Consider the following 14129-nt stretch of genomic DNA (forward strand, 5'->3'; position numbering starts at 1 on the left):
GTCTAGTAAAGTCCCAGGTGTTGCTGATGCTGCTGGTCTTGGAACCACACTGAATAACAAGGCTGTAACATAGAGGAAAAGGGTAGGGGGGAAGGATTTGTGTGAGTTTCTCAGGAAAAGGGACCATGTCTTTCTATTTTTGTAAACTAACAGATGATTCCTAATACAAGCTCAGTACCTTTTTCAGTGAATATGAAGGAATAGATAAAGAAATACAATCAAATAGGGTAACTAAGAATTGTAATATAAGACAGAATGTGTCAGTGAACATGATATAGATATGAGAAAAGCCCAAAAGAAAATCAGAGACACTACCAGGTCTTTAAAAAGTGTTTCTTTGGATCAGTGAGGTTTTTTTAAAGCTAACTTTGGTTTACCATGTGCGGTACGGCATGAAGAACATAGTGTGCTTTACCTGGAAATTCACCATTGTTGTAATCTGATATTACAGCATGGTCAGAAAATAAGCTCGGTAAAGCACAGCGTGAAAGTACAGTTAGTTATTTGTTGAGGAGAGAAACCACACATGATTTTGGTGTAGATGAACATTCCATGCACTGACTGAGGTAAGTCATAATTGTTTTGATTTCTTTTTATGAATTTGTGAGTTTTATTACATAATTGTTAATTTCTATAAAATGCAAATGATCAGTAGAGTCTATTTTATTACTTTCCTTACACATATGCCAAATAACTGGAGATAATGTAAAGTCAGTATAGCAATTGTAAAGATTTCTTATATATATAAAGTTATGACCACTGATTATTGAAAAGGAAATAATATGCCAATGTATTCATATCATGCTTTATTTCTCAGCCACTAAAAACTGACCCATTGAGATTCATTCCTTCATGGAGAAGCTTACCATTTAAAAGTGTACTGTTTGGTTTTTTGGTGTTTTTTTTTTTTTGGATACTTGGGTAGTATTTCATTAATCAGTAATTACACACTAGAGTTTAAATCCATATTACTTATAATCATCTCAATATCAGTAATATGTTATATTGCCTAACAAATGAGATTAAGTAAAAATATCTTTACATTTGCAATGAAATGAAAATTTATGTACATAATTGCAATCTTAAGACAGGCTAGAATTCTGAAGTGTCATCCAAAGGAAGAATAAATTATTCTTAATATAATTTTAATGATCAATGAGTTTTCAAAATATTCTAATTTTTTGACAGCTATTTATACATGATAGAAGCTCTAACTTGCTTATACTTGGTAAATTAGAAAACCCTACTCGCACAAACTGCTGACTAGCAGAAACTATTGCATCAACTTTTTATAGAGAAAACTAAACATGAGAAGTTTAAAAGTTTCATCAATTACAACCAAATCAGTGGCAGAATAGGACTAAAATCCAGTGTCCTGAAAAAACATGCATTGTCCATAGAATCTGGCTTTCCTTTTATTTCATTTCTAGAATTTTTTTTTTTTAAGATTTTATTTATTTATTTTGACAGAGAGAGAGAGACAGTGAGAGAGGGAACACAAGCAGGGGTTAATGGAAGAGGGAGAAGCAAGCTTCCCGCCGAGCAGGGAACCTGATGCGGGGCTCGATCCCAGGACCCTGGGATCATGACCTGAGCCGAAGGCAGACGCTTAACGACTGAGCCACCCAGGCGCCCCGCATTTCTAGAATTTTTATTAGCTCCAAATCTAAGCCCAGAATGAAGCAACAAAATTATTTATTCATTATTCAATGATAACATCTGAAAAAAAAATGAGCTCCCTAACCAGAAACTTCATGTGGGGTGCAGAGTATAAAGACAAGATGGAACTCAGTGGCATACTTTTTCAGAAGCTCTTAGGGAATGTAAAGAATGCTTTATATCAACTAAATGATGACATTTTACACAGTCATAATATATTTCTTAATATTTCAGAAGAATTGAATTGTAAATATGATGGCAAATTCTGAGAGAGATGAAGAGATGCAAGAAAATTATCAGAGAAATGGGTAAGCTTTGCCTAAGTTCCACAAAAAATGGTTTGCAACTTCAAATATACCTATCCTTTTCAAAGCTGTAACAAAAATGTTTATCATTTTTTTCCAAAAATAACAGTGCTATTTGCATTTTTATGGACCTCCTCTTAATCACTGTTACAACTGGCTTAATAGTAACTTTAGAAAGTGTAATAACTAGGATTTATTGATTTAGTACTTTTAGTTCTTCAGATCTCTCTTCTGAATTTCTTGTACCTTACCAATATAAGGGGAGAAATACCTGAATATTTTCAATTCAATTCTCTATGGAAACTTAATCCATGTGGTACAGTTAATGAAAGAAAATACTGGATTCTGATTATTTTTTCACTAAATGCATATCTGTGTGTATATGTATGTGTGTGTGTTAAAAATTTTTCTATACCTATAATCCATTAATTTATAAATTTAAAATTGAAATGGCTTAAAGTCTATTTTAGTTTCACTTTTACCATAATAATTGTGTTATATGTAGATATATAAACTGTAAAATTCAAGAGACCCCTTTTGATCGCCTGTTTCATTAATACAGGGCTGCAAATAGTCAGAAAGGGAGTTCCCACTGTATCTGCCCATGTACTCGTCTCTACTCTCAACTTTGATAGAAGAGAGACTTTCAAAAGACTATGTGAACCCTCCTTCAAAGGCTTTTCATGAAGGTCAATGGGTGACAGAAATGTTTCTCTGAAACAAAATTTATCAAAAGAGAGCATACTGAGTCTTACTTTTTAAAATCAGCATTTGAGGGACACATGGCTGGCTCAGTCAGAAGAGCATGTGACTCTTGATCTCAGGGGTCATGAGTTCAAGTGCCACAACAGGTGTAGAGGTTACTTAAATAATAAAATAAAAAACTTTAAAATCAGCATTTGGGATAATGTAAGGGCTATACAATCTTAAAGCACTTGTTGTCATCTATGGAACATCTCAGAGCATATTGGCCCAGTACTTAAGTAATTAACCTCAGAGGGAATAAAATTAAGTGACTTGTTATTTATCAAACCTGACAGAACAATATGTTATAAAGCTGGAGAGAAGAGTCAGAAGTTCATCTTTCTGTGATGTCTTTTTTAGAAAACTTAATCTGATGACCTCCAGTCATTATATATGTGTGTGTGTGTGTGTATATATATATACATTTAAACTCTAGTGTGTGTGTATTGTGTGTGTGTGTGTATATATATATACATGTATATATATACACACACACACACACACACAGGAATATTACTCAGCCATCAAAAGGATGAAATCTTGCCATTTGCAATGACGTGGATGGAACTAGAGGGTATTATGCCAAGTGAAGTAAGTCAGTCAGAGAAAGACAAAAACATCTGATTTCACTCATGTGGAATTTAAGAACCAAAACAGATGAACATAGGGGAAGGGAAGGAAAAATAAAATAAGACAAAAACAGAGAGGGAGACAACCCATAGATACTCTTAACTATAGGAAACAAACAGGGTTGCTGGAGGGGAGGTGGGGGGGTAACTATGTGATGGGCATTAAGGGAGGACCCTTGATGCAATGAGCACTGGGTGTTATATACAACTGATGAATCACTGAATTCTACCCTTGAAACTAATAATACACTATATGTTAACTAAATTGAATTTAAATAAAATTTTTTTAAAAAATGTATACCCATAAGATATAAGGATAACAAAATACAAACAAAAAAGAATCTTTTGTGTGTGTGTGTGTGTGTGTGTGTATTTAATTGACAGATTTCCCTGAACTCAATGAATACAATTTACAGTTTTCATCTGGACTTTCTTGAAATGTTAGCTAAGAAATGAAATTTTCAGTGGGGGACAAAATTCACAGTATACTTAATGTATACTTCCTAGGACTTCTTTCATTTAAAGCTTACAGTTGCTCTTGAGCAATTTGTTAGAAAAGCTTAAAAATTCTAATCCACCACCTTATACCCATTAAGGTGGATGCTATTAAAATAAAATAGAAAATAGCAAGTGGTCGTGAGGATGTAGAGAAACCATGTGTATGGTTGATAGGAATGTGACATGGTGCAGCTACTATGGAAAACAGTATGATGGTTCCTCAAAAAATTAAAAATGAATTTATCAAGGCTGTCAGTGTCATTAGAAATTCACATGTGATCTGACAATTCCACTCTTGGTTATATACCCAAAGTAATTGAAAGCAGGGACTTGAAAAGATATTTGTATACCCATATTAATAGCAGCATTATTCACAGTAGCCAAAAAGTGGAAACACTCTGAAGTGTTCATTGACTGATGAATGGATGGATGGATGAACAAAACGTGGTATACACATACAGTGGAATAATAATCAGCCTTAAAAAGGAGAAAACGTCTGACATGCCCTGCAACAGAGCTGAACATTGAAGATCCTATGCTAAGGGAAACATACCCAACAGAAAAGAACAAAATACTATATGGTTCCACTTACATGAGGCACCTAAGGTAGGCAGATTCACAGGGATAGAAAAATAGAACGATAGTTGCCTGAAGCTGAAGGCAAGAGAGAAGGAGGATTACTGTTTAATGGGTACAGAGCCAGTTTTTCAAGATGAAAAGTTCTGTGGATGGATGGTGGTGATGGTAGCACAATATAAATGTACTTAATACTAATGAATTATACACTTAAAATTAGTTAAGATGGTGAATTCTATGTTATATGTATTTTACCACAATTGAAAAAATTCTACTTCAGAGGCATGCCTTCATTTGTTAGTCTAACTAATGTAGAGACAGCCAGTTTCAACTTACTTTCCCATTGATTATAATAAAAGTCTTTGTACTGTGTATCAGTAAGTGTGTTTTTAAAATTTCAGTGTTGATGCAGATTTGCTATCAAGAGTGAAATTTGGTATTTCAGAACAATTTTAACTGGAAAATTTTGCAAATTATGTTCATATTGTAACCTTTCCATCTTCAACATTTATTTTCCAGAAAACCACAAGAACTACCCAAAGTAGGAAAACAAGTTGTTGGACCTATTGAGATAGTAAGTGAAATCAGTTAGAAAGTATGTGTATCCAAAAATTTTAGGGAATTGTCAGTAGTGCATAAAATGATTGATAGTTTACATCTATTGGGGGGTAAAGGGAAATTTAAAAATTAATCAAAATATTATCTCCAGGGGCGCTTGGGTGGCTCAGTCGTTAAGCATCTGCCTTCGGCTCAGGTCATAATCCCAGGATCCTGGGATCGAGCCCCACATCGGGCTCCCTGCTCCGCGGGAAGCCTGCTTCTCCCTCTCCCACTTCCCCTGCTTGTGTTCCTGCTCTGGCTATGTCTCTCTCTCTCAAATAAATAAAATCTTAAAAAAAAAAAAAATATATATATATATATATATATTATCTCCAATAAGAAAAAATATAATCAACCCAACATTCCCATAATAGGGATAAGAAAAGAAACACAGTATTTATACAATGATCCCAATTTTGCAAAAAACAAAAAAAAGTGTATATGTGTATGTGATGCATAAATGTTATCAGAGGCTATTTCTAAGTGGTGAAAAATTGTGAGTGACTTTTACTATTTTATGCTTATATTTCAGTATTTTCTAATGAGAATACATTGATGTAAGTTGCTTTGTTATTTTTAAAGTGTATAAATTCTTTTGAAATAAAAAAATAATTATCTAAATATTTTGTAAAACCTATACATAAAAAAGTATATGAGCACATTTCTTTAGGATTATGTTCAAGGAACATTTTCAGGAATGTGTTTCCAAAACAACTCCTCTACCTACTCTAATCTCTGTGTCAGCCTGGCTGTCAGTGTCATTAGAAATTCACATGGAACAGTAACTGCTTTTTCAGAAGTCAAATTTTAAAAAACATGGGACGTAGCAGAACATGACAAACTTTATCAAGGAGATAACACACTATTCTGGGGGAAGGTGGAGAATCAGATACCCTCTTATCATCTGTAGTATCAAGTACAACACTCTGGTAGTTACTCCATAAATATTTATGAGCAATCACATGAATAAGTGAAAAAATTTTTTTCAGTCTCCACTCATAAAATATGTACTAAGTTCCTCTTGCTGTTATACAAATCTAATTTCATTTCAGTACCATTATACATTTTGTCTTGACTTCTCAGTAAGATAAATAATCCACATTTTCGAGTTTTGTTCATGTTTTTGTTTTGGAATAGCATTGTTGGGATCTGCTATAGAATAGAATATAAAGCAATCAGTATTTGGCTTTCAGTTCTTTCTTTCTTATTCTCAACAGCCTTACAAATTATTATAGACCCCTATTTAAAGAATAGATGTTGTCCTGGGTAGAAAAAAATCCAAAGAATTTAAAATAATATAAAAAATATAATTTATTACATTGATGAACTAATTTTTACCACATGGTTACTGTTCACTGCACTTAGTTGTATCATTGCTATGATGCTGATAAGCCTAAGGAATTGAGAGTTTGAAGTTCAGCTGTCCATAAGTCAAGATACTGTCAATGCAATGTTTTAAAATATATTAATTTATTCCAGAATCAACCAAATGGAAGGAAGATTCTGATTCATACACACATCTGATCTGACCTGTGTCACAGATGTTGTCACAGATGTATAATTTGTACTGATTTTGCTACTTTATATTTTTCAACACTTCTTCAAAATACATTGTAAATCTTTAAGATCAGGGATTTTTTTTTTTTACTTTATTTACAAATACTTTTCCATGATTTTATACGTTTATTTAGTTTCTTAATTTATAAAATAACATTTACTTAATGGCAAAAACTGTAGGTTCATTTTGGTTTTGTTTTTTGTAGCTATAATGCCACCATGTTTTTTTTTTCCCTCAGTTCCGCTTTGCTGATGGACTGGACATCACACTCATGATCTTGGGATTACTGGCGTCACTAGTAAATGGAGCCTGTCTTCCTTTAATGTCACTGATTTTAGGAGAAATGAGTGATAACCTTATTGGTGGATGTCTAGGCAAAACCAATACAAGTGAGTTCAGTATTTACTTCTCTATTTCTGGGGACGCAAAAGCATTAAATAAAACAGCTCATAATACAGATTTTTGTATTATCACACAGTCTCTACATAATATGTATATAAATCATTTATTCTTCTATATATCCAGGGACTAAAGAACCAAAATGTGTATTAGCATTTGTCAAAGAAACAGAATCAATAAGATGTGAGTGTGTGTGTGTGTGTAAATATAGAGATAGAGACAGAGAGAAAGAAATTTATCTTAAGGAATTGGTTCATGCCATTATGGAAGCTGACATGTCCAAAATCTGCAGGGTGGACCAGCAGGCTAGAGACTCAGGAGTGAACTGCTCATGGTATATAAAAATCATCTGAGACTGAGTGTACCTCAACTTCTCTCTCTAGGAAATTAAATAATTTTCATCAGAAGTGGTGATTATATCATGATTTAACCAAAGGCTTGGGCCATTCCAGGGCCCTAATCTATAGTTCACCCTTTAAAAAGGAGAAGCCAAGAATGACAAAATCTCTCAGCTGCTTAGAGTTTCATTAATAGTATATGGACATGCATGGCATTGTAGAACATAATGCAGCAGGGAAGCCAAAATGAACATGAATAAAATTATGGTAAAAATCCTGAAAAAAGATAGGAGGGAAATCTAATGGGTGTGGGGGAAAAAAGGGGTTCTGTCTTCCCATAATTATAGATGTGCTTCATATATCATTACCTTTTTAATATCCTATTTCAGGGTCATGTCCTTAAAGGTAATATTCTTTTTTTTTTTTTAAGATTTTATTTATTTATTTATTTGAGAGAGAGAGAGAGAAACAACAGCATGAGAGGGGATAGGGTCAGAGGGAGAAGCAGGCTCCCCGCCGAGCCGGGAGCCCGATGCGGTACTCGATCCCAGGACTCCGGGATCATGACCTGAGCTGAAGGCAGTCGCTTAACCAACTGAGCCACCCAGGCGCCCAAAGGTAACATTCTTTAGGTGTAAATCCAGCAATTCTATGCACTGACATACTGAGTATCCATAGTCTTTTTTATATGATGGATATTATAAATATTAGTAATTCCCTGATTTTATATGTTTTTCTACAAATTACACAGTAGAAAGCATCCTTATAACTATTTATTATATCAGAGATAAATGTGTCATTAAAACCTGGACTGTCTTGGGATGGTCCACTCTCACCACTGTTGTTCAACATAGTACTGGAAGTCCTAGCCCCAGCAATCAGACAACAACAACAAAAAAAATCATCCAAATCAGCAAAGAAGTCAAACTTTCACTCTTCGCAGATGACATGATACTCTATGTAGAAAACCTGAAAGACTCCACCAAAAAATTTCTAGAACTGATAAAGGAATTCAGCAAAATCACAGGATATAAAATCAATGCACGAAGTCTGTTGCATTTCTATACACTAACAATGAAGCAGCAGAAAGAAATCAAGGAATCAATCCCGTTTACAATTGCACCAAAAACCATAAGATACCTAGGAATAAACCTAACCAAAGAGGTAAAAGATCTGTACTCTAAAAGCTATAGAACATTTATGAAAGAAATTGAGAAAGACACAAAGAAATGGAAAAATATTCCATGCTCATGGATTGGAAGAACAAATATTATTCAAACGTCTATGCTACCCGAAGTAATTTACACATTCAGTGCAATCCCTATCAAAATACCACCAGCATTTTTAACAAACCTGGAACAAACAATCCTAAAATCTGTATGGAACCAGAAAAGACCCCAAATAGCCAGAGGAATGTTAAAAAAAGAAAACCAAACCTGGAGGCATCACATTTGCAGACTTCAAGCTATATTACAAAGCTGTTAATCATCAAGACAGTATGGCACTGGCACAAAAACAGATGCATAGATCAGTGCAACAGAATAGAGAACCTAGAAATGGACCCTCAACTCTGTGGTCAACTAATCTTCAACAAAGCAGGAAAGAATGTCCAATGGAAAAAAGACAGTCTCTCCAACAAATGGTGTTGGGAAAATTGGACAGCCACATGCAGGAGAATGAAACTGGACCACTTTCTTACATCATACATGAAAATAAACTCAAAATGGATGAAAGACCTAAATGTGAGACTGGAATCCATCAAAATCCTAGAGGAGAATACAGGCAGCAACCACTTTGACCTCAGCCACAGCAACTTCTTGCTAGACATGTCTCCAGAAGCAAGGAAAACAAAAGCAAAAATGAACTATTGGGACTTCATCAAGATAAAAAGCTTTCGCACAGCAAAGGAAACAATCAACAAAACTAAAAAGCAACCTACAGAATGGGAGAGGATACTCAAAAGTGACATACATATCTGATAAAGGGCTAGTATCTAAAATCTATAAAGAACTTATCAAACTCAACACCCAAAAAAACCAAAAAATCCAGTCAAGAAATGGGCAGAAGACATGAATAGACATTTCTCCAAAGACATGCAGATGGCCAACAGACACATGAAAAGATGCTCAACATCACTCAGCATCAGGGAAATACAAGTCAAAACCATAATGAGATACCACCTCACACCGGTCAGAACAGCTAAAACGAACAACTCAGGAAACAGATGTTGGCGAGAATGGGCAGCCACTGTGGAAAACAGTATGGAGGTTCCTCAAAAAGTTAAAAATAGAGCTACCCTATAGCCCAGCAATTGCACTACTAGGTATTTATCTAAAGGATACAAAAGTGCTGATTTGAAGGGGTACATGCACCCCAGTGTTTATAGCAGTAATGACCACAATAGCCAAACTATGGAAAGAGCCCAGATGTCCGGCAACAGATGAATGGATAAAGAGGTGGCATACACACACACACACACACACACACACACACACACTGGAATATTACTCAGCCATCAAAAAAGAATGGAATCTTGCCATTTGCAATGATATGGATGGAACTAGAGGGTATTATGCCAAGTGAAATAAGTCAGTCAGAGAAAGACAAATAACATCTGATTTCACTCATGTGGAATTTAAGAACCAAAACAGATGAACATAGGGGAAGGGAAGGAAAAATAAAATAAGACAAAAACAGAGAGGGAGACAACCCATAGAGACTCTTAACTATAGAAACTGAGGGTTGCTGGAGGGGAGGTGGGTGGGGGATGGGATAACTGGGTGATGGACATTAAGGGAGGGCCCTTGATATAATGAGCACTGGGTGTTAAATGCAACTGATGAATCTCTAAATTCTACCCCTGAAAATAATAATATACTATATGTTAAATTGAATTTAATAAATTTTTTTTGAAAAACTGGACTTTTAGACATAAGCCTAGCTTTTTATACTGTACCCCCTCTGTGTCCTATTTAACTTTAAATACTAATTTATATCCTCTTGTTTTCCACCTGAAAGCTAATCTTTCAAGTGTCCTACTAGTCTTGTTTGAGCAGAATAAAACCATCGCTTCCACCTCTAGATCCTTTCATGTGATGATCTCCTGTCTACAGTTATTAATTTTTAATATTTTAATGATAGAAAGTAAATTAAGGATGCTATTCTGTTTATTAAACAAATGGAGCCACCAATTCACTGAGTAAATATTTATTGACTGCCAACTGTCCCTCTCCAAATTAATGAGTGAATGAAGGAGGGGAAAAAAACCCTAGCAACCTAAATCAATAGGCTTGGGAGTATTCCTTTTGTTAGAGCTACTCTATAATTGATTCTCTTACCAGCTTTAGATAGGATGGGCAGTACATAGCAACTGATATTGCTTTGAATTTTAATTTTTGATTTTGTTTAAGGCTTCTCCGGGTTTTTTGAATTTCATTATGTAGTCTGTCAAATGCAGTGAACATGTAAAGAGGTTTGTTAAAGGTTTCAATAAATACATTGATATTATTAGTATATCATGACATATTATTAAAGAGAAGTGAGGACATTAAATAATATACCTTCGTCTTAGCATTGATTTTCTGGAGGAATGTAGAGGAGGATTATTTGCTCCTACAAATGAAAATATGAATAATAGCTCACTGATAGCCCATTTTTGTGCCAGCACTGAACTTTTGCACATACTACCTCTGTTAATATAATCTCCAAAATGAGAATATGCCATTTTTATGTGATTTTTAGGTCTCATTTTTAGAAACAATGTTTATTCTCTTTATTAGTTTAGTTGATCTCATTAAAACTTTCCACTAGAGTTTAGTACTTCTGTGTTAATTCTAATATATGGAATAAACTGCTTTAAAATTTTTTCCTACCATAATTCCATAAATGGAATAAGGGAAAAATTATTGTTTGCATATAAATAAAGATCATAGACGTTATCATATGTGATGTTGTGGTTATCTAAAAGAATAGACAAGATGTCTGGAATTCATTTCAAATGTTTATTATAGAGGTTTTGGAGTACCTGGGTAGTTCAGTCAGTTAAGCACCCAACTCTTGATTTCGGCTCAGGTCATGATCTCAGGGTTGTGAGATCAAGCCTCGTATCAGGCTCTACACTGAGCATGGAGTCTGCTTGAGATTCTCTCTCTCACTCTGCTCATTCTCACGTTCTCTATCTAAAATAAATATATAAAAAATCTAGGAGGGCGCCTGGGTGGCTCAGTTGGTTGAGCGACTGCCTTCAGCTCAGGTCATGATCCTGGAGTCCCGGGATCGAGTCCCGCATCGGGCTCCCTGCTCAGCAGGGAGTCTGCTTCTCCCTCTGACCCCGCTCCCTCTCATGCTCTCTCTCTCTCATTCTCTCTCGCAAATAAATAAAATCTTAAAAAAAAAAAAATCTAGGAAAAAAGCTAATTATAGAGGTTTAAGAAAGAAGATTATGATAGTGGATATTGACCACTGTTTTGTGCTGTTTGTGAAATCACGACCTTGATATAATAATTAATGTGTGGTATATTTTTTACTAGAAGATATATAGAAAAGTTTACATATAAAACTTATAAACCAAAGATTATTTTAAATACTGTTTAATTATGTTGCTGTCCTTGTTATACCCAACATATTTCAATGAGCTTCACTTAAATTTTTGCTATGACTGTTACTTCTAAAACTGTCACATGTGTTCTTGCTTTTCTTGGACTTTCTAAATTATTTCCTGGGGTACCTCAAACTGAATTCTAAATGCATAATCTCATCAGGAAAGGTGAGTTCTATTACTATTACTTACACAACTGTTATCTGAAATCAGAGCTGTCCTAATGAATTTTTTCCAGGTATGAGCTACATGGTTAATATTTCCTTATAATTTTTCACATTGCAGGAGTTCTTTTTGAGACCAGAGATAATGATTTCAAATTTTAGTTTAAAGAATAGAAAGTTAATATTATTATAAATCTAAGATATTAAGTCCATTTTCTTGAGAATGCATTATATTTGGTTTGGAGGGCTATGTATGAAACAGTGTGGCCAATTATAAATTAATTGTTTTCATAATTTAAAACACTGTTTTACAGCAAATTACCAGAATTGTACTCAGTCTCAAGAGAAACTGAATGAAGATATGACTAAGTAAGTACAAATAAAATGTTAATATCATGTTTATTGCATATTGCGTTATTCAGTACTTACAAGGAGAAAACTGAGGTTTGATCATTATTAATATCACATATAAGTGATTAAAGCAAATGAGACCTTTCCTTTCATTAGATATATAAAATATAACTATACATATTTTTTCTTTGATTTGAAAGGTAATGTAGGTTCATATGCTTTAAGTTGTATTTGACAGAATTTTCATCAATAGAAAATTCATTTTGGGATTTGCATTTTTAGGCCAATTTTGCCTTCTAGAACTGAAGGTACATATCCTAAAGGCTAAAGGATTTGTTTTTCCTTATTTTCAAATTATTTTCCTTACAAGCCTTATAGAAAAATGCTACTTCTATAAACTTTAAAAACCAAAAAGTCATGTGCGGCAAATAGTAAAAATAATAATATAATTTTAAAAATTAAAACATAAAGTTTTATTGACTAATTTTGAAGACTAATTTTCAGACTATTATGGTAATGTTGTATTCAAACTAAAAATTGTAAAATCTGAAGTAAATAATTTATAAGGACATTCAGTTTTTGTAGTTTATGTATGAAACAGTATCGTTTCCTTTGTCATGTGTTAAGTTTGTTAGATGCTGCTTTACTGAGTATATTCACTGGACTTCCCGTAGCGTCTCACTAAAATTGTGAGAGCTTTTGCTACACACCTAAGTAATCCCTCATTTTTCTCCCAAAAGTGAAGCCTGCATGTTGCACAACCCAAGGGACACCGATCACATTGCTCTCTGGGCCATAATTCTTGACCTGCACTGTCCAGTATGTTAGCCACAGCTACATATGGTTACTTAAATTTGAATTAATTAAAACTGAATAAAACCTAAGTATTTAGTTCCTCATTCTCAGTCACATTTCAAGTGTTCAGTAGCCACATTTGGCTGGTGCCACCTTGTATATCACAGATACGGAACATTTGCTTCGTCACAGAAAATTTTATTGTACAGTACTGTTCTTTGCAATGTAAATGGCGTCCTCTCCAGTTGTACTTTGCTGCAGCCTCAACTTTCTTTGAGAGACAGTTCTGGTTTTTAGCAACTTTTACATGAAATTTCCTTATATTGGTTCTTTTGAAAATTCCTGATTGAAATCCAGTGTATTGCCTTCTACTAAATTCTGTTCCTACAATGTCATACTGGGGTTCTGGTGTATAATCATGAAGTTTGAGTTTCTTACAAAGAAGTTTGGAACTTTTAAAAATAGGAGCATCCATTTAAAGAACAGCTTTTAAAAAGAGAGAATAAAATGAAAAGATATGTCTGTATACAATTATTAGAAGGTTACAAAATTTACCAAAAAATTCTTAACATTTATACTGTAGTATTTATTATGCTATTGTTTCTCAAACTGGTGTTCTGTTTTGGGATATTTGGGATACGTGAAGACAAAAAGATTCCTAGGTCAAACTGGTTTTCCTCCTCTTGGGTACATACAGGACAGATAAGTATAGTAAAACTCCATATAGTCCCAAGTTATTAAAACCTATTTGACTATAAGACCCAATTTTCCCCCCACACACCTGGTAACATCCTGTGAAACTAATGTTTTGATGAACACATTTCTGGGAATCATTGCTTTATATCTTCTTTTTTGATGAGGATAAAGTAATACCTGTTTCAGCTATAATCATCAGGAAACAAAGAATTTTATTCCA

The 14129-nt window shown here is 34.1% G+C and overlaps 1 protein-coding gene across 1 annotated transcript in view; it reads left to right on the top strand.

The window, feature by feature from the left end:
* Positions 1 to 1914: 1914 nt before the first annotated feature.
* The window catches only part of ABCB5 (ATP binding cassette subfamily B member 5), a 115966-nt gene continuing 103751 nt past the window's right edge, over positions 1915 to 14129 (top strand). The window contains exons 1-4 of the mRNA XM_035021432.1: positions 1915 to 1967; positions 4931 to 4985; positions 6808 to 6958; positions 12382 to 12436. Of these exons, the coding sequence (XP_034877323.1) occupies positions 1915 to 1967; positions 4931 to 4985; positions 6808 to 6958; positions 12382 to 12436 (314 nt within the window). The remainder of the gene's footprint in view (positions 1968 to 4930; positions 4986 to 6807; positions 6959 to 12381; positions 12437 to 14129) is intronic.

The sequence above is a fragment of the Mirounga leonina genome, unplaced genomic scaffold, assembly GCF_011800145.1.
Source record: "Mirounga leonina isolate KUSES-001 unplaced genomic scaffold, KU_Mleo_1.0 Mir_174, whole genome shotgun sequence".
Lineage (NCBI taxonomy): Eukaryota > Metazoa > Chordata > Mammalia > Carnivora > Phocidae > Mirounga > Mirounga leonina.